This window comes from Ostrea edulis, chromosome 3, assembly GCF_947568905.1.
Source record: "Ostrea edulis chromosome 3, xbOstEdul1.1, whole genome shotgun sequence".
NCBI classification, from domain to species: Eukaryota; Metazoa; Mollusca; class Bivalvia; order Ostreida; family Ostreidae; genus Ostrea; species Ostrea edulis.
In genome coordinates, this window is record NC_079166.1 from 17,347,072 (window position 1) to 17,374,486 (window position 27,415).

Genomic DNA, 27,415 nt, shown 5'->3' on the forward strand with positions numbered 1-27,415 from the left:
AGTGACTTAGAAGAAAAATGTTTTTTTGTTTAGAAAGTTCTGAACATACCTAGTACAGCATTTTAACTACTGTAACATCATCAGCATGCAGTTTTATCATATACAAACAAAAACTGATGTGGATCACAAGATCTGCTAAGGAAAACATATTTTGACTGATTTATCATTTAGTTTTATTGTGTAACAAACAGACAAGTTTCATTCTCTTATGCATGTAACATGTACAAATATCAATTATACATATATAACATTTATAAAACCAATACTATGAAAATTTTGAATATTTCAAATCCATTATTTCAAAAAATTCAGATACTTCTAAAGTATGCCATTCTGTTCCCAACATGGATGAAACAGCATTTTCAAAATTATCCCTCTCATAATTATCTTCAATAAAATCCTTCACAACTAAATCATCCAGCAATTCATCAGGAAGATCGTTAACATATAATATCATGTCATGTCGAACAAGAAGATCTGTGAGATTCTTATTGTGATACACCATCAGAAGAATGGCCGCACTGGACAGAGCCTCCTTAATCGAGAGAGTCTGAAGTCTGGGACAAAGTCTCGACAGTCTGATCATGTGACGGTCCACTCTGTCCTCGTAACACAGTGGGGTAGGGTAATTATAGGGCCGATGAACAAGGCTGAAGTCCATAAATGTGGTCAGAGTCTTACTATGGTATGTCATCAAGGTGCACACGGACTCTAAATATTTAATCCAAACGTTTTTTCTGTACACAAGAGATGTCAGGGGCATACTCGGCTTCAAGAAGACTTCCTTTTCTGTCCATTCGTGAGATTTGGCAAGGAAACAGTGGACTCTGAGTTTGGGGCCGTGCCTTCTGATCTCCCCCCACTGGGCATCACTGATGGCCTCGTTGTAGAACCCCCGAGTTTTCGAATTGGCTACTATGTGGAGGTCTCTAAGAGACAGAGAGGCCAGATGTTTGAGGAGGCTGAAGTTTAACTGATGGGGAGTCAATGCTAACTCTGATAGGTTCATTAGATACATTAAGTTACTCAGAAGGCTACTGCTAAATGAATTCACAATCCATAAACTATGAAGGTGGCTCGAATGTTTCAGTCCAATCGGCAGGGGTGCATTTTTAACCCCCGAATTGTCGATGTTTTCGATTTCTAACTTTCTTATCTGGTTGTTTCTCTGGAGAAACTCATGCATGGTGCATTTCAAAATCTCCATTTCTGAAAACTCTGCACACATGGAAATGAGAGAAAAATTTCTTACATTGAAGCAGTTGTGCACTATTTTCTGGTAGACCTCAAATGATGAGGTACTTCGTATGGCAATAGAGATATTCTTCATATATCTTCCAAATCTTTCCAAACATTCCAAAATACTCTGATGGACCACCTCATACTGTTCTAAGTCGTCCAGGGAAGACGGAATACCGGTCTCGAAAATTTCATCCCAAATTCGACCTTCAGAGTACTGAAACTGCTGCCATGCACTGGCCTGCTCTAAAGCCTTGCGCCAAGAAGAACAGGTGTGGAACACTTTCACTTTGTCCAGTGTCGAGAGGAAACTAAAAATCTTCCCCAAAATGACTTCTGGTGTCTTCTCCCATGACGCCATTCTTCTGCAGAACCTGAAAAGATAAATTTTATAGTAGGTACAGATATGCATGTATATCAAATCTTAGAAACTTTAAATGCGGCCATTGGCACAGGGGCCCAGTTGTCAGACATTGAAATTTTGTATTATTTGTTCCTGAATAATATATAAATATAAAATTCATCACCAAAACCTGCTCTTTTCGTCGTTTTAAAAAAGGTATATCATATGTACATAAAAGAAGTACTTTTTTAAATGTACATATCATATACCATTTTTAAAACGACGAAAGGAGCGGGTTTTGGTGGTGGATTTTATTTATATAGTCTTCAAGAACAAATAATATGAAATTTCAATATCTGACAACTGAGACCCTGCCCTGTGGTCATTGGTCATATTGGACAAGAGGAGGTAAGCATTAGAACAGGAACCAAGAATTTCCCCTTTCTCAATGTAATATTTCATATCCGTCAGAGATGAAACAAATATATAAGATGTAAAATGATCTTTATGCAGGTACTCTTTCTGTGAGAATAATATTACGTACGAATTAATGATACAGAAGGCACGAAACCAAAATCTTACTCAACACGGAGACTCAGTGAAATATTCCATCTTCTCAAACTACCTCCTTGAACAATATCTATCATCCATTATTTGACTCTGATCCAACTGCATTGTTATGTCTATGACACGGTAGAATATTTACATTTTATGTCAAAATCATAAGACCGGATGTCGGAGTTGCCAGAGCAAAACTTCCGTAAATGCGTAGAGAACTTGCGCACTAGAAAAGAAATTCCTTCAGCTGAGAAAAACTGATGGTTTGTACTAAAATGAAATAGTTTTATTTTGTTTAAAGAAGTTCATTTAGTTTTTGCCTGCAGGAAATAATTTCTCAATTCTGCATTAATCAATTATCACGAGACCTTACAGATATTGAAACCTTACAGATATTGATGATTAAATAAATGTGCAAACGAAATTTGTTTAAAATGAGGGGGGTGTTGTTGTTGTAGATTTCTTAATTGCCTATAATTAATTGCATTTTAGACGCAGAATATTCTGGTATGAATCGTATGAACATGATGGAGCAAGTCCATTTAGCCGGTGAGGATGAAGAGGACATTTATGGAGGCTTCAATGATTACAACGCCACCTTGGACGTTGATGTAAGCTTTAACTAACCACAGGAGTTTGAAATTTTATCAATAAAGTCAATAAAATTCACTTGATTGACCAAGCCATGAGCTATGCGTTAGCATAGCGAACAGGAATGAAACGCAGTTTTGGAGAAATCTCGAGTTTCGCTTTGAACCGCCGCCCAATGAATATAACTCGTAAGTATTTATCACTAACAACATTTGCCTACTTAAATTTGCCTCCTAACCCCTCTCTAATGCTGTCAGTATCCACTTTATTCGGTTCCGTGTAAACATTGACTTTACCGAGGACCCATTGTAATACGTCACATTCACTCCGGGCCTGACATTTTTGTAATCCAATGATTTCCCGCACATGCAACTTTCTACACAATTATCGCCCTTTGTTTTTAAACTCTGAACATAGTTTCTGGCCTCAAAATATAATAATTGATATGACTGAGGATTTTATATGTTGTGATTTATTTCATTTGATTAAAAAAATATGTGGAAGGATTAATAGCATTTTATTTTATTTTTTTTAACTTTAAATTATAAGGAATACTAAAATGTCAGGCCCGGATAAAGTGGATACTGACAGCATTAGAGAGGGGTTAGGAGGCAAATTTAAGTAGGCAAATGTTGTTAGTGATAAATACTTACGAGTTATATTCATTGCGCAGCGGTTCAAAGCGAAACTCGAGATTTCTCCAAAACAGCGTTTCATTCCTGTTCACTATGCTAACGCATAGCTCATGGCTTGGTCAATCAAGTGAATTTTATTGACTTTATTGATAAAATTTCAAACTCCTGTGAACTAACAGAGATAATGATATCCTCACATGTGGCTGTGATAACAGATAATGATGGACTGATCGGAAAGTTTGATTGCATCGATCTGTAAAAACGTCTTCATTATTGTTACTGTACTAATAACGTGTGTACCATATTTCTTAGTTAGAATAATCTGTGTCTCGGGACAGGCCCTCACCACAATCATTAAATTGGGTCTGTAGGACATTATCACTTTTACGATGAAATGTTCTATCTCAGTATTTCTATGCATCTAATTCTATGTATCACATCAAGTCAGCTCGATATAAGTCAGGCTGATTAGAAAAGAAGCAAGAAAATGGTGTGTTCCTTTTAGTGAATCTCACAAATTCATCATAAGAAAATCCATCTGTATTAAAAATGGTGTCAGCATGAAGTGTTTCATAAGATTGTTATTGGCTTTATTATGTGTAAACTCAAAAACGTCATATGTATTGATATTAGTATTACAGCTGGTATTGATGATGTCCTAAATAGGTTGTTGTTCATGTTTGAATAGAATGGTAGTTTTGATTAGTAACAAGGATGAACAAAGATCACAGATTGGTTAATTTTATCAAGTGATTTTCTTCGCCTGAAAATTAATAGAGTTGATCTTAATGGTCAATCTAAGGTAAAAGTTGACTGAGACTTTTTTGTGCATGTGAGAAGACATTAATTAGCATTTTTTCCTGTTTAAAACTAAATTCTAAAATCTTTTATTTGTTATTGAAAACCAGGATTTACAACATGACTCATCCTTTCAAAAAGCAGTGATGAGAACCAGCCATGGCAGAAGACCTCCCCCTGTAAGTCAAGTGAATAGACTAATTATTTCTAGAAATTTTCAGTAGAGGAAATAATCAAAATTCTCTTACAACACAAATGCAAAAATGAGAAACATGTTTATTTGTAGTACTCTTGAAAGAATTTACGTGGTGGATTTAATTGTTGTAAAGTTTGTCTGTTTTGATTTGATGGGGAAAAAAAGTTAGATGGTGAGCATAGTTTTATATACATTCACTGAAAAATATTGTAGACTGCAGCTAGAGGACTAGGGGGTATTCCAGGAACAGCAGCTAGAGGGGGCAGAATGGGCATGCCCTCATCCATGGGTCGCTTAGGAACTGGGGCAGTAGGAGGCGGTCAAGATATGGCAAGGCCAATGACAGCCGTCAGAGGGGCAGGTTACACGTCAGCCGGCAACAGAGGTGAGAGAACAGTGATACTTGTGTGTTGTGTGCTTGTAACACTGAAATACATGTAATGTCCACTGAGTCTGAAGCAAGAAAATGTACCCACCATTTATTTCTCCCTGTCCCTCCTCTTTCTCTTGCTTGCTGTCTTCCTCTCTTTTCTCTCTTTCTCTTGCTCTGTATCTCTCTCTCTTCTCTCTCTGTCTCAATCTCTCTCTAATAGAGTGTACTACAAATGTTTTCGTACTGTTTTGTTATTCTTTGTAAAAACAAATTCAACCCAGCAATCATTGCTGAAATATTTATACAATATGTTTCTCTTATGTCTTCCAGCACTTGATTCCGTTAATCTTATCAGGAATTAGGTGACATCAGAATGTCATTTTCTTAATTTAATAATCAGAATTGTTATTCATCTGCTGGTTTTCTTAATGTAATAATTAGGACCGTTATTTACCTGCAAATTTTACTAATTTGATTTTAGGATTATTGTTAAATTGCAAGTTTTCTGAATTTTATAATGAGGATTGTTATTTGATTTAGCTGCAGGTTTTGATCCCATGAACCAGGCTGGACCAGCTCCCCCTCTGGAGCCGAAACCAGAGGAAAGGTATGCCACATACGAATGAATCAAATTACTGAATACATCTAGTAGTATGTAGAACATTGTTGTTGGTTAAATTTGCATCTGAAAGATTTAGGGAAAACTGGCTTTAGTGTTAAAACTTAATTATAAGCATTCTTAGCATTGGGGGAAAAGTAGCATTAGCAAAAGTATTTGAATAGCGAGGAATGTCAGCATTACTGACATTTAGATCAGTATTAACTAGCATTCAGATCAGCATTACAAGCATTCAGATCAGCATTACAAGCATTCAGATCAGCATTAACTAGCATTCAGATCAGTATTACAAGCATTCAGATCAGCATTACAAGCATTCAGATCAGTATTACAAGCATTCAGATCAGCATTACAAGCATTCAGATCAGCATTACAAGCATTCAGATCAGCATTCAGATCAGCATTCAGATCAGCATTACAAGCATTCAGATCAGTATTACAAGCATTCAGATCAGCATTACAAGCATTCAGACAATGCTAACTTTGTAATATTTAGTGTGCAAAATAAAACAAATTAATTTTTGGTCAAAACCTTGTTTTCAGAGTATTAAGATTTGATTTTATATTTAATAGTTCTGGTAATATCCACTCACATTGATCAAGATTCGAGACAGCAAAATGTAATTGAAAGAGATAGGAAAAGGTTTTCTAGCATTCAAAATCAGCAAGCATTGCTAGCATTCAAATGAGCATAGAAAAAATAATTTAGGAAAGTCAATATTAACACTGTGACAGAATCAGGTCAATATTAGCACCGTGATAGAATCAGGTCAATATTAACACTGTGATAGAATCAGGTCAATATTAACACTGTGATAGAATCAGGTCAATATTAACACTGTGATAGAATCAGGTCAATATTAGCACTGTGATAGAATCAGGTCAATATTAGCACTGTGATAGAATCAGGTCAATATTAGCACTGTGATAGAATCAGGTCAATATTAACACTGTGATAGAATCAGGTCAATATTACCACTGTGATAGAATCAGGTCAGTATTAGCACTGTGACAGGTCTCTGCATCAAACATGTTTTTAGATTGAGTGTCTAACTGTATATTCTGCATATGAATGTTTTAATACCTCCATCCACGTATTTATTACAGCCCAGAAGAAAAGATTCGACAGTTGGAGAAAAAAGTGAACGAACTAATTGAGGAGAGTTGTTTTGCCAACAGTACAGGGGATCTTAGTCTGGTAAAGTGCTGTAGTAAATCATCGATTTAACGTGTCAAATTATTTTTAAGGGGGGGGGGGGCATATTTGATAGCATTTTCAATCAGATATATACACAAAAATTTCTTTAAAAAGTAATGGCATTTCTCAGATTAGAACTACATGTATATACAGACATATAAGTCTCTCACATCCCAATAATTTACTACAATACATAAAAATGAAATTTTTGAAAAGGTGAAAGAAATTCTATTCGTATATATGAATTAGGGGGAAAAAATTAGATTATATTGAAAATCTTGACAGCAATGTTCAGTATATAATCAGATTTAACATCCATTAAAATTGCCGACTTTGATTTTAGGCTCTTGAAAAGGCTAAAGAGGCTGGAAGGAAGGAGAGGGTGTTAGTCCGACAACGGGAACAGCAGTCTATGGGGGACCAGATTAACCTGGACCTCACCTACTCTGTGAGTTCACCGTGACCTCATTTCTTGTTGAATCTTATTTTGAAATAGTACTTTGATTTCTACGTTAGTTATACTGTATGATATCGAAAACTAATCCCCATGCCAATTTTGATAACTGTACTTTTCATAATGCACTGTATGAAAAAATAAAAAACAATATGTGTGGTTGGTTAATAATGACTTCAAAATCAATGTTGTAGGTGTTGTTTAATCTGGCCAATCAATATGCTGCTAATGAGATGTTTAATGAGGCCTTGAACACGTACCAAGTGATTGTCAAAAACAAAATGTTCACAAATGCAGGTAGGACTTTATCCTTCATTGATTGTGTATTTACTGATTTAATGAAAGTAGCGCATGGCTCAGAGGTGACCTGGTTTTGACCTGTGACCGAGATGTTACTAGTTCAAATGTCAATGTGGTCATTCAATGTGTGGTCACTTTGTCTTGATGGTTTAATAAACCGATGTAGTCAACGTATTAATAAACCGATGTAGTCAACGTATTAATAAACCCATGTAGTCAACATATTAATAAACCCATGTAGTCAACATATTGATTAAATGATGTAGTCAACATATTATTTTATTGCACTTTGTCATAAATGTTTAGGTAGTTGGAAAAAGTTTTTGAAAAAGTAGACAGAAGGTCCTATGACAATTTACGCATTCAGTAGTAGGTGTTGTGTATAAATATATATATATGCATTAAGTTGTACCGTGTTGTGTATTTATATATGCATTAACTTGTACGTGTTATGTATTTACACATTAAGTTGTAGGTGTTGTGTATTTATACATTAAATTGTAGATGTGTATTTATATATGCATCAAGGTGTATGTGTAGTGTATTTATATATGTATTAAGTTGTCCGTGTTATGTATTTATGCATCAAGTTAAGTACGTGTTGTGTCTATACACACAGTTCAGGGCCCCAGGAAGATGAGTGATATGAATTATGGTATATCAGGTGACTTGTTCCTGTTCGTTTGTCTTCTTTTATTTTTGTTGTTGACCAGTTCTGGATGTGCATGCTTTATAAGTTAAAGAATTTGGATAATTATTGTGTCATTTTATTACAATCTGAGTTTGATATCTGTAAAATATTGTTAGATTCATAATATTTCTTTTTTCTCTGGTGTAAAGAAAAAAGGATGGAAATAAAATGGATGACTATGTAAATTATGTTTATAAACATTATTTGTGTTTACCTTATAAACAGTATTTGTACTGTGTGTTTGATTTATTTAGTACAGTGTATTTAACTTCCTTTTCGATGAACATTGCAGGTCGATTGAAGGTGAATATGGGCAACATCTATTTCAGACAAAGGAACTACCCTAAAGCCATCAAATTCTACAGAATGGCTCTTGATCAGGTCCCCAACTCCCACAAAGAAATGAGGCAAGAATAAAACTCATCTAGATTGTAAAATAATATAGGGCAGAGTTTGCAATTTTGATATTTGTAAATTAGCGTTGAATATAAAAACCATAACAAATTTTAAACAACAGCAGCCATTGTCTTTCTGAAGAGCATTTTCTGGATGATAGAGTATCAGTAGTTTATTTCTCAACATTGTAAACATTTCATGAGCTATGGACATCCTTTTGTCGTCATAATTTCATTGTTTTTTTTTTTTACAGAACGAAGATTATGCAGAACATTGGGATCGTGTTCGTAAAGATGGGGCAGTACAATGACGCTATCACGTCATTCGAACACATCATGCAGGAAGCACCGACCTTTAAAACGGGCTTTAATCTCATGCTCTGTTACTTTGCCCTCGGAGACCGAGAAAAAATGAAGCGGGGTTTTCAGAAACTGCTGACTGTTGACCTAAAAATCGACGATGAGGACAAGTATCTCCCACATGGGGTATGATATCATGTTTGTCATTTTAAGAATTGTAAATCAAAATTTCTTGTCATATAGTCATGTTAAAAGAAGTTAATTTGTAATATTGCCTAGACAGATGTCAATTTTTAGAGTTTAAAGTTCAAACAAAATTATGGTGCATAAATGCATGTACCGGTATGTGTAAAGCATGGAGGGGAAGTAAGTTTGAAGACCATGATGATATTTGCAGGAGGATAAAAATTACAACTTGATTCTAGAGGTGATTAAGAATGATTCCCTGCGGCAGATAGAGAGAAAAAGGTTTGCCATTTATTTAAGAAAAAAATATTTTGAGTTGTGTCTTGACCATGTTGTGTGTGCTCTAGAATTTTATGCGAACCTGATTTACTTTGGACAGGAAATATGATGCGGAGAATTGTATAAAGACAGCAGCCAAGATTATCTCGCCTGCCATTGAGGCCCAGTTCTCTGTAGGATATGACTGGTTAGTAAATAATTCATGTTTTCAGGACTCAGAATAAGACAGCTGGATATGTATTACAGATCTTCACAAAATAGTAAATGATGTTGAACTGCCTCACTGACTGAAATTTTAAGTGGCACATGTATACATGAACTAGACATTTAATGATGTACTTATACAGGAAACGAGAAGGAGAATTACTCTGAAATTACGTAGTATAAATTTTGAATTACGTAGTGTAAGTTTTGAATGATGTAGTATAACTTTTGAATTACGTAGTATAACTTTTGAATGATGTAGTATAAGAAATAAGTCTGCAATTAGAATGAGCAGTGCTCTTGATATGTTAATTCCTTTTGGATTTTCAGGTGTACAGAACAGGTGAAGTCCTCACAATACCTCGACCTTGCACATGACCTTGAAATCGACAAGGCCATCATGTTCCTGAAACAGAAAGATTTCAATCAAGTAAGGCTTTCTTTTGGAAGGATGTATCGACACCATTGTTTACCAAAAATAATTATTGTTTTACAATTTTATAATTAAAATTGACTGTAATTGAAGTAAGTATTTGTTGTTTTAAAAATGTCTGAATTTTAGAAGAAGAAAAAAACAGCCATTATACGGTATGTGTATTATTTTAGGCCATTGAAACTCTGAAGTCTTTTGAGAAGAAGGACACAAAAGTAGCTAGCACGGCTGCCACCAATCTCTCCTTCTTATACTTCCTGGTAAGTGACAACTTCCTTGTCCAGTTTATAAAGGCTTTCGCTGAAAACAGAGAGAGGTGTGCCTTATTGATGAAAATAACAGTCTGTCCCACTGGTTACTGGGTTCTGGTTGCATTTTATTCTAGAAAATGAATTCTGTCTCAGCCGGAAAACCAGATAATTAGTTTCTTATGTCCTTACTGCTGTACAATAACACTTCAGATTTGAAAGGTGTGACTCATGTATATGCTTTGAAATTAACAATACATGTATTACTCCAAGAATAATTTTTTTCCCTTTTGAATTCTAACCCATTTTTATTTGACCTATTTTTCTTGAAAAAAAGTCATGCTGTTAAGTTATGTATTGAACTAATGAATAATATGAGTGAAGGCAAGTGGGCATGTCACTTTAAAACTGGACAGAATAAAATATAACAAAACAGTTATAATTACATATGTTGAGTCTAATGCTATTTACTGACATAGTGAGTGCGTTCGAGATCGCCATTCTTCGTACGAGTACAAATTCCTGTCGATCCTGAACGCAGAGTACACAACCCGAGAACGGGTTCGAGGTGCAAGAACTCGCATGACCTCTGTAGATGGAGTGATCAAAGAACAAAGGACACGTTCATACGCACATGTTCTCGCCGTTCACGACTCTAAGAACTGAGCACGAGAACAACGGGAACGGCGATTTTGAACGCACTCCGAGTGTTTGAAGGCTGGATGTTTTACCCAGTACTGTATATCTTTTTCACATTTACGTACGTATATCGCATATTTCATTGGATGCATATATATATCACTTGTGTTGCAGTGGATGCGTATATTTCACACATTTTCGTGGATGTATATTCCATTACTAGCTATTGTATGTTTTGTGTTTACACTTCAGCATGGAGAGGTATTTACAGCATAATTAGCTTAATTACCATTGCATATTGTCTACTATTTTCTCATTTGTTTATCTCCCCTTCTATGAAGTCATTCTAGATCTGTTGACAGATAATTCTCAAATGATCACTACTTTATTCCTAGTCAAACTGCCCCGTTTTGTTGTAAGTTTTTTCGCACTATTGTAAAACTCCCATCATAACACCAAATTCATGTATCCCCATCTACCATATTGTTTCAAAAGAAAGCTCATATTGGGCTGTCATATTAATGTCTCAGTATACTGCTAAAAGCTTGTGAATACTGATTCTGTTAATTGAACTTTGCTTTTAATCACTTTTAATCAGCGGTAGGCCTGGTAAAATTAAAGACTTAAGAAGATGATTGTCTGATAGGGAATTAGTGTTGTTAAGTTTGGAAGAGATTTTAAATCTCAGTTATGGTTCATCCTTAAGGCAGCTGCTCTCAATTTCAGACGAAATGAATGTGTTCGTATCTGTTTGATCATGTAAAGTATGCATGGAAACTGTTTTGACTTCTGTGAGAGTCAGAATGATGAAGGACTCAAAGAAATATCTATGCTTTCGTTTACAAAACATGATTAATCTAATCACCACTGTCACAGTGAGCAAAAACAAAATAGTCAAAAGTATGTTTTGTATAAATCATAAGGGTGATATTTTTTATTGAATTGAATATGTATATACATGTATCATAAGTGTATTTTAAGGTATTCATATCCAAAAGTCAGATAATTTAGAAAAATTAGTAATCATGCATTTTGTTTCTGATAAGGAATAACTGTCTTGTTTGTTGGGTATATGTATGTGAGGGGATGAACAGCAATGGTAAACATGATTCGCTGTTATGCGTAAATAACCACGTTTTCGATTGTAGTTAATCAGCTCACATACCCAAAAACCGAGATAGTGTTTCCTTATGCAGTGTTCCTTCAGTGTATTGCAAACTTTTGTTCAAGATCAATTTGGGCAATAAAGTGGGGATGGCAATATAACGAATTCACTTGTACATGTACCAACAATTCACTGAGAAGTCAAAAGAAGCTCAGTTATGTAATTTATTTGGCTTCATTCTGTATAAACATTAAGATAATCTTGAGTTTTATTCAGCAATTATTCGTAATTAACCTGACCACCTGAATACATTCTCCAGTCTGTCACACTTCACTGCAGTGCTTACTCTCATAGTACAGGGGTGGTTAACTATGGGTGTTAGGTAATTGGCATTATTATCTAAGGTAAACCCTATAAAATTTGACCATTTGTTTGTGAAAAGCAGTGGCATATGGCATTATGCAGGGTTGGCATTATAATGGAATGTCACCACATTTTTCTAATCACAAAAGGCGGCAGTTTAACGAGAATTGATTACATTTGGAAAAATTCATAATCCTGTTTTGACAGTTTCTCATGATAGAAAAATGATCTGATATCATGAAAAAATATAAAAAGAGCTGGAAATGTCAGATTCTGAATGACTTTAGTGCTATATTTCAACCAGAAAACATTTCCTTTTTTTATATCAGTTCTTCAAGACTTTGTATAAAATGATTATGCTTATAATTTTCTTTTTTATTCACAAGCATGCCTTTATTTCTGTGTCCTCTAATCCTTTTCTTCATGTTGTTTGTGTATAAAATGTTTTCTGTTCTCTTTGTGGCAGGAAGAAAATAGTTGTTACTACTATAGCATTTAGAAAGTTAAAATGGACTGTCACAGTTACATACTACACCCACTAAGTAACAGATTACACCCACTAAGTGATAGATTACACCCACTAAGTGATAGATTACACCCACTAAGTAACAGATTACACCCACTAAGTGACAGATTACACCCACTAAGTAACAGATTACACCCACTAAGTAACAGATTACACCCACTAAGTGACAGATTACACCCAAAAAGTGATAGATTACACCCACTAAGTAACAGATTACACCCACTAAGTAACAGATTACACCCACCATGTGACAGATTACACCCACTAAGTGACAGATTACACCCACTAAGTGACAGATTACACCCACTAAGTGACAGATTACACCCACTAAGTGACAGATTACACCCACTAAGTAACAGATTACACCCACCATGTGACAGATTACACCCAAAAAGTGATAGATTACACCCACTAAGTAACAGATTACACCCACTAAGTAACAGATTACACCCACTAAGTAACAGATTACACCCAAAAAGTGATAGATTACACCCACTAAGTGACAGATTACACCCAAAAAGTGATAGATTACACCCACTAAGTAACAGATTACACCCACTAAGTGACAGATTACACCCACTAAGTGACAGATTACACCCACCATGTGACAGATTACACCCAAAAAGTGATAGATTACACCCACTAAGTAACAGATTACACCCACTAAGTAACAGATTACACCCACTAAGTGACAGATTACACCCACTAAGTAACAGATTACACCCACTAAGTGACAGATTACACCCACCATGTGACAGATTACACCCACTAAGTAACAGATTACACCCACTAAGTAACAGATTACACCCACTAAGTGACAGATTACACCCACTAAGTGACAGATTACACCCACCATGTGACAGATTACACCCACTAAGTAACAGATTACACCCACTAAGTGACAGATTACACCCACTAAGTAACAGATTACACTCACTAAGTGACAGATTACACCCACTAAGTAACAGATTACACCCACTAAGTAACAGATTACACCCACTAAGTGACAGATTACATCCACTAAGTGACAGATTACACCCACTAAGTAAAAGGAATGTCGGTCAATCCGGCCCCTGTCGATCCGGCCGCCAAGTCATTCCGGCCACAATTACCATAGTCAGTCAGTCCGTCCCCATATACTTTTTATAGATAATTTCTATTTATGATTTATGTAATGGGGTGGGAAGTACATTTATGTTTTATAAATGATGAAACATTGTTTAATATGATAAATAAAAAATGTATTAATTCATCAAATTTCAATTAAAGCAATACAAGTTACATGTAAATTAATTCAAAATAAAAGATCAAATAGAATAACATAGACAATTTTATAGACAATTAATTCATTATCAAAATTTCATTTGAGTGACACGTTTGCTATTTATTATTTTCTCATACTTTTAATACTCAAAATTTACATGATATAATATTTTAAAACAAATGAAATGTGTAGGTATCTAAATCTAAATCATGGTTATAATCACTACAAACAATATAATTATATTGATGTTTGGATGAAAATTATAGCATTAACTGTAAATAAGAAGACAGTAATAGCTTTATAAACCTAGGGGCCGGATCAACTGGGGACGGAACGACTTGAGGACGGAACAACTAGGGAACGGATTAGTTTGGGGGCCGGAACAACCTGTTATCAAGTAACAGATTACACCCACTAAGTAACAGATTACACCCACTAAGTGACAGATTACACCCACCATGTGACAGATTACACCCACCATGTGACAGATTACACCCACTAAGTGATAAATTACACCCACTAAGTGACAGATTACACCCACTAAGTGACAGATTACACCCACCAAGTGACAGATTACACCCACTAAGTAACAGATTACACCCACTAAGTAATAAATTACACCCACTAAGTGAAAGTGACAGATTACACCCACTTACTGACAGATTACACCCACTAAGTAACAGATTACACCCACTAAGTGACAGATTACACCCACCATGTGACAGATTACACCCACCATGTGACAGATTACACCCACTAAGTGATAAATTACACCCACTAAGTGACAGATTACACCCACTAAGTGACAGATTACACCCACCAAGTGACAGATTACACCCACTAAGTAACAGATTACACCCACTAAGTAATAAATTACACCCACTAAGTGAAAGTGACAGATTACACCCACTTACTGACAGATTACACCCACTAAGTAACAGATTACACCCACTAAGTAATAAATTTCCAATCTGGGTCATGTTTGTTTCTCTGTAGAAAGTTCACATACCTTTAGATCGTAGTCACACACATGTATTTTAGTTTTCAGTGGTGTAGGTGTGTACTTCACGATTTAGAGATTATGGTAGATTTGCTTTTCATGTCATTTAGTATTCCCAGTATTCCCAAAAAGTCAATGATAAACTCTGATTCACCAGCAGTATTCTCATTAGACAATTATGTGTTATACATTTATGGATGACTTTGAAAGAGTCCAGACCCCCCCCCCCCCCTCTATTCTGAGAATGCTGTTGATTCCGCAGTACCCCACTGGTTCTTTGTTCATCATCATTTGTTGATTCAATGTTTCCAAATTTGTGATCTGACTTCACAATCAATTATTTATTGCGTATGCTTACATGTTTACTGTTTTTGCAATGGTGTTAAACTTTTTATGCTCTAAATGGAATAAGAAACATGATAGTGTATGACTGATTTTGAATTTTAAGGGTTTTGAATTAGTGTCTGGAAAGTTGTTCAATGTTTAGAGGTGTTGTGTTAAGAACATGTAAGATGTTGTTTTAAGGGGAGGGGGAGAAAACAATTTAGATACAGTGTTTTGGAATTTCTTTACACAGGAGGATGACTTGGAACAAGCAGACAAATACGCAGAGCTGGCCATGAGTGCTGACCGCTACAACCCGGCAGGTAAAACACTGACCTATTGACCGCTACAACCCGGCAGGTAAAACACTGACCTATTGACCGCTACAACCCGGCAGGTAAAACACTGACCTATTGACCGCTACAACCCGGCTGGTAAAACACTGACCTATTGACCGCTACAACCCGGCAGGTAAAACACTGACCTATTGACCGCTACAACCCGGCAGGTAAAACACTGACCTATTGACCGCTACAACCCGGCAGGTAAAACACTGACCTATTGACCACTACAACCCGGCAGGTAAAACACTGATCTATTGACCGCTACAACCCGGCAGGTAAAACACTGACCTATTGACCACTACAACCCGGCAGGTAAAACACTGACCTATTGACCGCTACAACCCGGCAGGTAAAACACTGACCTATTGACCACTACAACCCGGCAGGTAAAACACTGACCTATTGACCGCTACAACCCGGCAGGTAAAACACTGACCTATTGACCGCTACAACCCGGCAGGTAAAACACTGACCTATTGACCACTACAACCTAGCAGGTAAAACACTGACCTATTGACCATTACAACCCGGCAGGTAAAACACTGACCTATTGACCGCTACAACCCGGCAGGTAAAACACTGACCTATTGACCACTACAACCCGGCGGGTAAAACACTGACCTATTGACCGCTACAACCGGACAGGTAAAACACTGACCTATTGACCGCTACAACCCGGCAGGAAAAAAACACTGACCTATTGACCACTACAACCCGGTAGGTAAAACACTGATCTATAATGTCATTACACTGCAGTGTTGATGATGTCCGTGGGATCGAGAAATGATTGAAGTGCATGGTTTTGATTTCATAATGATACAGTACATTATGGCTGTTGCTAATTAATGCCTATAAAACTTAAATTTCTGTTATGGAAACTGCTAATTTATGAGGATTTAGTAATGGAAACATTTTATTAATATGAAGCTGCAATATTGTAAAATGAAAAAAGAAAACAATGGTAGTGTCTACATTATTGTAGTTAGAATTATGTAAACCTTGCCTTTATGTTTTTTTATTGTAAGTAATGACTGGTGATTCTGAATATTAGACATCCATTAGTCATCTTATGATACAGGAGTACAGTTAAATGCTCTTCAGAATTCGAATCGATACTATGAATTTCAAATTACTACATGTACTGCAAAAACATCAAAATGATTGAACACCACAGTGCTTCTGTTTCTTGTTTTTATATTTAGGGGATTGAGATTTTATAGAAAAAATGAAACAGGAATAATGAGGACTGTTAATTGATTTCAGCTCTCGTAAACAAAGGCAATGTACTTTATGCCCGATCTGACTACGAGAAGGCGAGAGAATTTTACAAAGAAGCTCTGCAGAATGATTCATCATGTGTTGAAGGCTTGTACAATTTAGGTGCGTATGTTTTGATGAGAATTATTGTGTGTTCACATTTCATTGTTTATCAGATTATTCTGCTATCATTAGGTCTTCGACATATTGTTGAAATAAATTCTGAATTTAGTCCCTTTCCATTTACATTGCTTATTGATATAATTTGTATTGCTATATATATGATAGTGAATTTATGACATAGATTAACTACATGTATGTATTGTGAAAAACATTTATGAAGCTAATTATGTTGATATTGAATTTTTTAATAAGAAATGCTACATTAGACTAAGGTCTTCTTTTTTTTTTTTAAACATGAAGTGCATATCATTATTCAATTGTTTTTTTTACCTGAAATATCTCATTATACGGGTAATCTTTGACTGAATATCTGTCATTTTACAGGTTTAACAAATAAAAAGATCAGTCGATTAGAGGACGCGTTAGACTGTTTCTACAAACTCCACGCCATTCTACGGAACAGTCCACAAGTCATGTATCAGATAGCTGACCTGTATCCTTGTGTCCGTACTATTATACTGCAGCATTCATCACACGCATAATTCAGAATCATATATAATCGAGATAAGCAACTCCTACGGCGGCATGTTTACTGCTTAAAATATGTGACAGTCCCATCTATAAATTCTTAATTCCTATTCATTGGTTTTATAAATTGATGCTGATCTAAGTTTATTTCACTCCTAGCAAAAATTGGAATTGAGCATAATAACTTTTTGAAATTATTTTATAATCAACAAATATACTACAATGTATTAACAAAAAAGTAGGCAAATGGAGAACATTTCCTGAAATTTCGCCGATTTTTTTTTTTTGAGTTTGGATCATGTGTTGCCTTTTGAAACTTCACTTTCATTTTACTTTGAAGTGAAACATCTTCTGGAAATATTGTATCTTGAATGTTTTAGTGATAGGATTTGGATGGTTTGAACTTGATATCTTTCATTCTTAAGTTGGTATACATAATTTAAATCATTCTGTGTAGTTTTACCAACAAACGGACTGATAATACGAAACTTGAGGAAGTTGCTAATCTCTGATATTATGTCACTGCTATTTCACACACAGCTAATGAAAGGCTACACAAAAAGAACACAATGTAAATGGAATTCTTTTTTAAAGACACAGTAAAAAAGTATGTGTACTAGTAATAGGAAGTATTTGAAATTTATCAAAATCATTTGATAACAAAGTGTAAAGAGATTCCGGGAGTGATTGACCTTGATGCTATAAATAGACATGACCAGCTGGAGGACACAGCCCAGGCCACGGAGTGGTTCATGCAGTTAATAGGCGTGGCCCCTACAGACACCTCAGTCCTCGCCAGAACGGGAGAAATCTACGATAACGAGGGGGATAAATCTCAAGCATTCCAGTATTACTATGATGTAAGTACATGTACTACTATTATATGAGTACTACTATGATGTAAGTACTACTATGATGTAAGTATTACTATGATGTAAGTATTACTATTATATGAGTACTACTATGATGTAAGTACTACTATGATGTAAGTACTACTATGATGTAAGTATTACTATGATGTAAGTATTACTATGATGTAAGTACTACTATGATGTAAGTATTACTATTATATGAGTACTACTATGATGTAAGTACTACTATGATGTAAGTACTACTATGATGTAAGTATTACTATGATGTAAGTATTACTATGATGTAAGTACTACTATGATGTAAGTATTACTATTGATATAAGTATTCCAGTACTATGATGATATAAGTATTGAATTCTGTACTATTTTATGGTATATTCATGTATGCGATTTATATTGTACATTCAAACTTAATCAACGGGTTAATTACAAAAATATTTTATTATGTTAAACATGATAAGGATTCGGCAGCAGGCTGAGCCTATATAGCCTTCTCCTTAAGGTACAAGGTAATGTTCACATAATGAAAGACTAGAGAGAAATTACAATGTAAACAATGAATGTTCATCATATCTGAATATGTACAAATTAGAATATGTTACATGTATAGTGATGATATTGGGAGTTTGTGTGAATACAGTACATTACTTCATATGCATAATAAACCAAACCAATAAAAAAAGGAGGGGTATGGGAACCAACAAATGACAAACAAAGGGGAAAAAACCCAAAAGTGATCAAATATTTTTAAAAAAAGGGGGGGGGGTACCAATTCAATAGCTGGTTATGGTATACAGAAGTCGTTTTTGTTGACATGTACATTTACTATATTTAACAACAAACTCTATCTTTGACAGTCGTACCGGTACTTCCCCTCAAACATTCCCGTCATTGAGTGGTTAGGTGCCTACTACATCGACTCGCAGTTCTGTGAGAAAGCCATACATTACTTCGAGAGAGCTGCCATCGTACAGTGAGTTATTCAAATCTTCCTTTTTCATTCTGCATTCTTTTTATTGTTATTATGCTCATCAGTAGTATCTCATACCTCTTGTCACTAAGTGCATGTAGAGGGAATATGAAGCTGTAGTGCCGAGATGTTTACGATAGCAATTAAATCTCGCAGTAGAGATCAGGTTGTATATTGTTGTGTCTTGCAATCCATCATTCTACATGTTTCACAGTTGTAGCTTTTTTGTGGTTGATTTTGTAATGCTGACAGATGTTTAGCAGATTTTTGGTGTGTACTGTAGTTGTAGTTTTTTGGTTGATTTTGTAATGCTGACAGATGTTTAGCAGATTTTTGGTGTGTACTGTAGTTGTAGTTTTTTGGTTGATTTTGTAATGCTGACAGATGTTTAGCAGATTTTTGGTGTGTACTGTAGTTGTAGTTTTTTGGTTGATTTTGTAATGCTGACAGATATTTAGCAGATTTTTGGTGTGTACTGTAGTTGTAGTTTTTTGGTTGATTTTGTAATGCTGACAGATGTTTAGCAGATTTTTGGTGTGTACTGTAGTTGTTTATCGACGTTTACAGATCAAGTTACAGTAAAACACAGTTTCAGCAAACATACTCATAATGAATTCACATTTACAGCGAACACACTCATAATGAATTCACATTTACAGTAAAACACAGTTACAGCGAACACACTTATAATGAATTCACACATACAGTAAAACAGGGTTACAGCAAACACACCTATAATGAATCCACTCTTAACAGTGATGTGATTTTCATTCCCAGTAGTTTTAGAACATATGAACTCGGATATAGGCTGCTACTCTTCAAATTTATCCTAGACTTTGTAGACGTTTTTAACTGTGCAGATACTGAGCTGATTTTTGGTGTGTAGACAGAGTTGAAGGTCATACTCCGGCATCATTTCAGTTGACCTATATTTCCAGATATGAAGCAGAGTATTGGAGTTTAGTCGTTTGTATATGGATGAGTTACATTGGATTTTTGGAGTGTAGAGACATGGATGACTTAGATAGGTGTATGGAGTGTAGAGACACGGATGACTTAGATAGGTGTATGGAGTGTAGAGACATGGATGACTTAGATAGGTGTATGGAGTGTAGAGACACGAATGACTTAGATAGGTGTATGGAGTGTAGAGACACGGATAACTTAGGTGTATGGAGTGTAGAGACACGGATGACTTAGATAGGTGTATGGAGTGTAGAGACATGGATGACTTAGATAGGTGTATGGAGTGTAGAGACACGGCTGATTTAGATAGGTGTATGGAGTGTAGAGACACGGATGACTTAGGTGTATGGAGTGTAGAGACACGGATGACTTAGATAGGTGTATGGAGTGTAGAGACACGGATGACTTAGATAGGTGTATGGAGTGTAGAGACATGGATGACTTAGATAGGTGTATGGAGTGTAGAGACATGGATGATTTAGATAGGTGTATGGAATGTAGAGACACGGATTACTTAGGTGTATGGAGTGTAGAGACACGGATGACTTAGATAGGTGTATGGAGTGTAGAGACACGGATGACTTAGGTGTATGGAGTTTAGAGACACGGATGACTTAGATAGGTGTAATTAGTTCAATTCTTGTTTCTGTTGACCTACTTTCAGCAGGATTATGGCTCAGGGATTTTAAGAATTTTTACAAAGCAAGATTTAAGTGTAAAGTCTCGAGTTACAGAACAAATTGCCTTTTCCAATTTGTTCCAGTGGTCATAATCATTTACTGTTTATACACCTTTGTATTTGGTTAGTGTCGGGGAGTGGGGGGGAGGGGGGAGGAGGAGTAGGGGACATGTATACATGTCTGATCTATTCATCTAGTTATTTATCAGTGTGATTTGATATTAATGGAGTATGTCCAAACTTTTGACAGGCCGGCCCAGGTGAAATGGCAGCTGATGATTGCTAGTTGTTACCGCAGAAGTGGAAACTATCAACAGGCTCTAGAAACCTACAAGAAGATACACAAGAGATTCCCAGATAATATAGAATGTACGTACTGCGTTATCTTCATTCACCTCTAATGCTGGAAATGAAATCTAGAATTTATAGAAGTATCTACGTATTCATTCAGAAAAACTGATGACTGACTTAAAATTGGTTATGTCATAGGGGTGTGTTTAGACAGATCGTAATCACGCCTCTTGTATATTGACTGTTAGATTATAATCACGCCTCTCACTCCCGTATTTTGACTGTTGGATTATAATCACGCATCTCTCTCTTGTATTTTGACTGACAGATTATAATCACGCCTCTCACTCCCATATTTTGACTGTCAGATTATAATCACGCCTCTCACATCCATATTTTGACTGTCAAATTATAATCACGCCTCTCTCTCCCATATTTTGACTATTGTCACACGGGATGTAAACAAAAGTTGCACTGTATGATTTTAATCAAACTGGGGTAAGATTTTTTGTTGTGTTTGTGGTATGGTGATATCCTCAAATTGAAAATCCACTGAGAAAGGGGGGAATAAATCATAACAAGGAAAGGTAACTCATCAATCAAGATGCACTGGATATTTTTTTTTCAAAATTAAAAAATTTGAACCACAGATATTATTCTGCTGGTATTTTAGAGCACATGAAAGGTTACAAAATCTTTTTGAAAAATTATGAAAGGTTTGTTTCTCATAAAAAGAGTGTGGAATATCTTGATAACGAAGTTTTGTATTCTCTTTTACAGGTCTGCGGTATCTAATGAGAATCTGCACAGATCTCGGGTTACCTGAAGCTCAGGAGTATGCGACAAAATTAAAAAAGGCAGAAAAAACAAAGGAACTCAGAGAACAGGTTTTCAAAAATTTTTATTAATTCGCTTGTTCATTATCAATTGTTTTTTTCTAGAAAAGTATTCCTACACTGGTCATACTTGTATGACAGAAATTTAATTGTAAACTCTTAAAAGTCTTTTGTTAGGGCTATTCCAGAAATAAATACATGGGGGGGGGGGGGGGGGTCGGGAAGCACCTTTTGTATATACCAAGCACCCATAAAAAAAAAATAAAAAATTACCCCATGACCCATCAAATTGATAAACTCATTTTACAATGACCCATCTAATTAAAAAAAAGAACTAACCAGACCCACCACAAAAATATTTTTAAAAATGAAAACGGTACAAATCTCGCGAGGTTTTCGGGACAAACATTCTAGTCAATGACGCGGTAATGCCTGTGCGACATTGTATCACAGTAGTTCTGAAGAAACGATGTCACATCAACAATCAAAGGCATCTATGGCGGGAATGTTGGAAAGATTGGGAGTCCAAATGATGCTATTATCATGAAATGGGTATGGATATGTTTTTCCACGAATCGTTCGTCTTCTAATGGAGCCCGCACCCGGAGGCCTCTATATCACCATCACACTGACTGATAAATATAACGCATCGGTACCCTTGTATAAATCAACTAAGGTTTGCCTATTTTTATTAGAAAACGGAATACCTATTGGTTTCAAAATATTCCCAAAATCGATGCACTGTAAACTGTAATATAATCTACAGAACAGAGTTCGCCGCCATCACGTCCAAAGGGACCCTACTAAACGCGCCTCTAATTTGAAGAGTGCCGTAATGGAAAGTTATGCGCTGCAAAGAGCGACAACTCGAATAGTTCTATGTTACTTCCGATTTCCGATTTCGAAAGCAGCATTTCGAAAGCACGTTTTCAATTTTCCCTCCGACGTTTTGTAACCAACACGACAAGAGCGACAATAAAAATATTCTGAAAACTCAACACCCACGTGGCACAAAATAAAACAATAGAAACTACCCACTACCCATAATAAATATTTTTTTAACAGTCCAACCACGGACCAAATAAAATATGAAAAAATACGACCACCCACACAAAAAAATATCATTTGCCACCCGACCCCCCCATTTGATCATTTCTGGAACAACCCTTATATAATTCTTGAGTTTTATAAACAGTCAAACTTCGTTATCTGAAACACGATTGGTACAAGAAAAAACTTTGAGATATCCCAGGCTTTGAGGAATTGAAGTTTTAATACAGTACATAAAGAAAATGTTGTTGTGACTTCCAGCTCACTGTGACATATCCATGGTTGTTAGATATAGGTGTTCTAGATACCGAAGAACAACTGTATTTGTTCTTTTTTTCTCTCAGTAGATACTGAATCTGTTTTAATGCACAAAGTAGTATCTTTTAACATGGTAAATATTAAATGGAAAAGACATGAACAAGATGCAGATTGAACTTTAAGTTTTCATTCTCATTAACAGAGGGCAACCAGTGGGACAAGGAGAGGAAGTGGGCGTGGCCGTAGGGGAGATGATGGTATGTTTTCTGATGGGGGAGGGGTACCTATAAGGTATTGTGATGAAAAAAATCCCCCAAAATTTTAATCTAAATGTATCATGATGAAAAAATTCCCAAAAAACTTCATTCTAAATAAAATTAGCTAGTTCGAATCCGCTACCGCTTTTCAATAGATTCTGAAGTGATAGCGTATTTAAAACGGGCAATTTTAATTAAATTGAAAAAGCTTTCAAATTTGATAAAATCATCAAAGTTTACTTGGATTTTGCTTTCTAACTTTGACACCATAGTTTAATTTTCTTTTGATTTACATAGAATACACAGGTATTTATTTTTCTGTCCATGGTAAACTTAAGCGGAACATCAAGTAAATAAATTTACCTGTTTATCTTGATTGGGTTTCCGTAAAGTTTATTGATATGAGAAACTATTCCCAGTGGCTTTTATTGTAATGGGAATCATCAATTCATAAAATGTTAAGAAGAAGGGGGTCGAGGTGGGGGTGAAATTGACCATCACTGCTGTTCAACTCAACATCTTTTAGAGAAAGGTTTTTAGATAAAAATGAATTTTTTTTTTTTACATAATTTGCATTTTGTACTGCACATTTTAAATCATCAATCTTAAGGATAATCTCCAAGGGAATTAATATTTTTACAAACACTTGTTTCTGTGAATTAAAAATTTCTGTAAGAAATATTTTAGGGGAATTTTTTTTTTTAAGATCGAGAAGGAAGTGGTGGTGGCAAGAGAGGGAAGTCTAAAGGGCGACGCCCACATCTTGACGACATCGGGGATGAACCGTACCAGGTCCGACACCAAGATATCGGTACGTAACGCATACAAAACCTGCCAGATGTACTAGTAGTCTCTGGGATAGGACTTTATTTCTTGAACAACTAGTACAGTGACAGTGAAACTAATAGTTAATATGTAAAACTAGTACGATAACTTCGTAATATGTAAAATAACTGTAAAACTTGGCTGTTTTAGCCAAAAGAGAAATATTTCAATTTTTTTTAGTTAAAATGATTCTACGGAATATTTCAACACCTATACTCTTACATACAAGTGTAATCTGGACTTAACTGCTACAAGTATAGATTGTTAAATTTAAAATTCCAGATCAGTATTAACAAATATAGAAATATACAAACACTAAAAAACAGTACTACCTAGCCTTCTGTAAAGCATGTTAGTTTAGTGTAATAGTACGTACCATTTAGAGTAGGGCTTATAAAGTCTGTAGCATGTCTGTTGTGGCTGTACAGTCTGTGGGAAGAGCTAACGTTTAGATTGTCAGTACATGATTTTATTATTTAACAGTGGAAGATCAAGGTAAGATTGCTGGTCTTTGGGTGGTAGAACTGGACTCCTCTCTCTGTATATTATTGTAATATTTATGTGGTTTTTAGTAGTCCTCTTCTTCACTCTATACTCAAACTTACATTATCAACTATTGTGTTACTTCGTTGTATCAACTTCAATTCTTGCTTATTTTCATTTAATTTTATTGCGGTTGTGATTTAATTTTGGTTCGGAGTTCATAAAAACAATTTATGTCGTATCTAAATATAATTAACTGCTTTTGGCAAATGGTTATTTAGAGCTAATATTACCTTTTTTTTTTTTTTTTTTTTTTTTTACACCTGACCTAGAATATTATATATGTTTCGTTTCACAGTCACGCTTGACATCACAATATATTTCTGTAATTTTACGGTAAACAATATTGCTCTGTATCAGAACAAACTCATAAAAATTTAAATTGTATGCCGTATAGATCATAATCTGTGCCAAAGCAATTTCATAATTTACGAAGTATTGAATGATTAACTTTATTCTTACACACATTGAATAAAATTGACCAGTCAGGAGAAATTCTGAAAGTTAAAGTTGTTTTATTTATTTCTGCTGTTCCTCTGTTGTTCAATGCTATTCTGTGTGCACCAATCCAGTTGTACATTTAATACTGATATATTGTAAAAACAGTTCAAATTCTGACAATCTCACAACAGTATAAAATTTACTGTAACAAGCTTATAACAGAAAATATTGTATGTAATCTTAATAGCTGCACTTACAAAAATAAACTCACGGAATTAATGAAGATATTATTGTAGATATATAGATGTCAGAGTGATTAATTTGTAGTCTGTCATTTCTCAGAAACACATAGAAAATAATGGAAAAAAAAACCCCAAAACAACCAAAGATTGGACAGTGATATAAAAGTCGATGAATTTACACAAAATTATAGATCTGGAAAACTTATGTGTATATGCGTTATTATATAATTATAAGTTCTCCTTAGTAAGAATCACAAATTGATATACTCTGTTTATTTCTATTTGTTCAGAATATCATTATATTATGTAGACTATATATATGTTGGCCTGTTAACCTTATCGCATTCATTTTTATTTTGCACTACGTGTATAATGAAATATCAAACGCAACTTCTAGTTATATGTATGCATGTTACCATACCCAATATTTCATAGATATGCTACGATTAACGAGAATTTAACGGTATCGGTGTGTATGTTTCAGATGCCACATATTCTGATCCTCTGGGTCCGCAGATGGAGCGCCCCAAGACTGCAGCCGCCCGAAAGCAGGACACAGACGACTTGTTTGACGAAGATGTCGGCGATGATCTGTTACCGGAATAAACCTAGCATTACAGAAAAAAACACAGTTAACTTATCCAGTGTTGTTAGAAGTGTTCAAATTTAAGAGCTGACAGTCCGTCCCTTTTGAAATTTATTGTACAATGTGTAAATATAATTTATGTACAATAAAAGAAGTCTGTGATACAGAAAACTGTCGTTGTTTGAATCCGCTAGTACGATATTTCAAGTCCGCTAGTACGATATTTCAAGTCCGCCAATACAATATTTCAGTTCGCTAGCATGATAATTCAAGTCCGTAGTGATACATTTAACACTCGGGATAATAAAAGGTAACATTTAACACTGTCACAACTGTTAGGAGTTGAATTGGTATTATATAAATAGGATTGAGGTTGTGCTAGAGGAATTTAGTTTGTATTTAGATAAATAGGCTGGATACCAACTCAAGCCCTCCTGTATGGCATCCAGACTATCTATTTAATACTAACTCAACCTCTCCAATCTATATGAACATACATGTAGATGTTAACGGCAATCTAACAACTCAACTTTATGACAAATGGGATTATTTCAGCTTCTCCATCGTCAACTTCCCATATTTATGCAGCAAAATTCCATTCTCATCAGCATATGGTGTTTATATCTCTCAACTGATTTGATATGCAAGAGCTTGTTCTGTGTATGATCAGTTTTTATACGCCCATCAATGACTGTTCATCTGGACCTTGTTGGCAAAATACAAAATGAACTGTAAGCTCAAGGACCTTACAGCTTTGTACATTTGATCATCATGATAAGAGGAAGATGCCTATTCTTTTCAAGGTCAAAGTCGTGGTATCAGTTAATAGGAAAACTCTGTAATATTAGGTAGAATACAGACCAAACTATTGAGGCTAGGACTGTCAAACTTTGTACACATACACATTACGCAAAGCCAATTGTTCCTAGTATCAGTTAGACTTATTCTGCAATATGGATACAGATATTGCCCAGAAATTTAGTCACAAGCTTTCTCTCGGAGGAATATAAGTGTAGTTTGCATTTCAACTGGATTGATGCACCATAACCCACTTTAGGGCTAAAGTAGGTCAAAGTTTTCCAGATT

The 27,415-nt window shown here is 35.3% G+C and overlaps 2 protein-coding genes across 3 annotated transcripts; one reads left to right on the forward strand and one right to left on the reverse strand.

The window, feature by feature from the left end:
- Positions 1-149: 149 nt before the first annotated feature.
- On the reverse strand, positions 150-2,302 carry LOC125674468 (F-box/LRR-repeat protein 21-like). Its single transcript, XM_048911614.2, has 2 exons — positions 2,165-2,302; positions 150-1,613 (listed from the first exon to the last, which is right to left on the reverse strand). The coding sequence occupies exons 1-2, from the start codon at positions 2,227-2,229 to the stop codon at positions 266-268; spliced, it is 1,413 nt and encodes a 470-aa protein (XP_048767571.2). The 5' UTR covers positions 2,230-2,302; the 3' UTR covers positions 150-265.
- LOC125674464 (intraflagellar transport protein 88 homolog) lies at positions 2,300-26,500 on the forward strand. 2 transcript variants are annotated; one of them, XM_048911608.2, is made up of 25 exons: positions 2,300-2,403; positions 2,633-2,751; positions 4,275-4,343; positions 4,574-4,745; positions 5,274-5,340; positions 6,460-6,550; positions 6,894-6,998; positions 7,199-7,301; positions 8,288-8,402; positions 8,645-8,876; positions 9,088-9,158; positions 9,256-9,342; positions 9,690-9,789; positions 9,966-10,052; positions 15,515-15,584; positions 16,869-16,985; positions 17,370-17,478; positions 18,223-18,373; positions 19,243-19,358; positions 21,251-21,369; positions 22,072-22,178; positions 23,638-23,692; positions 24,399-24,503; positions 25,001-25,012; positions 26,228-26,500. In XM_048911608.2, exons 2-25 carry the CDS (start codon positions 2,650-2,652, stop codon positions 26,347-26,349), a joined length of 2,484 nt encoding a protein of 827 aa, XP_048767565.1. In that variant the 5' UTR covers positions 2,300-2,403; positions 2,633-2,649; the 3' UTR covers positions 26,350-26,500. The 2 variants fall into 2 exon arrangements, with proteins under 2 accessions (XP_048767565.1, XP_048767566.1); XM_048911609.2 differs by lacking the exon at positions 25,001-25,012.
- The last annotated feature ends 915 nt before the right edge of the window (positions 26,501-27,415 follow it).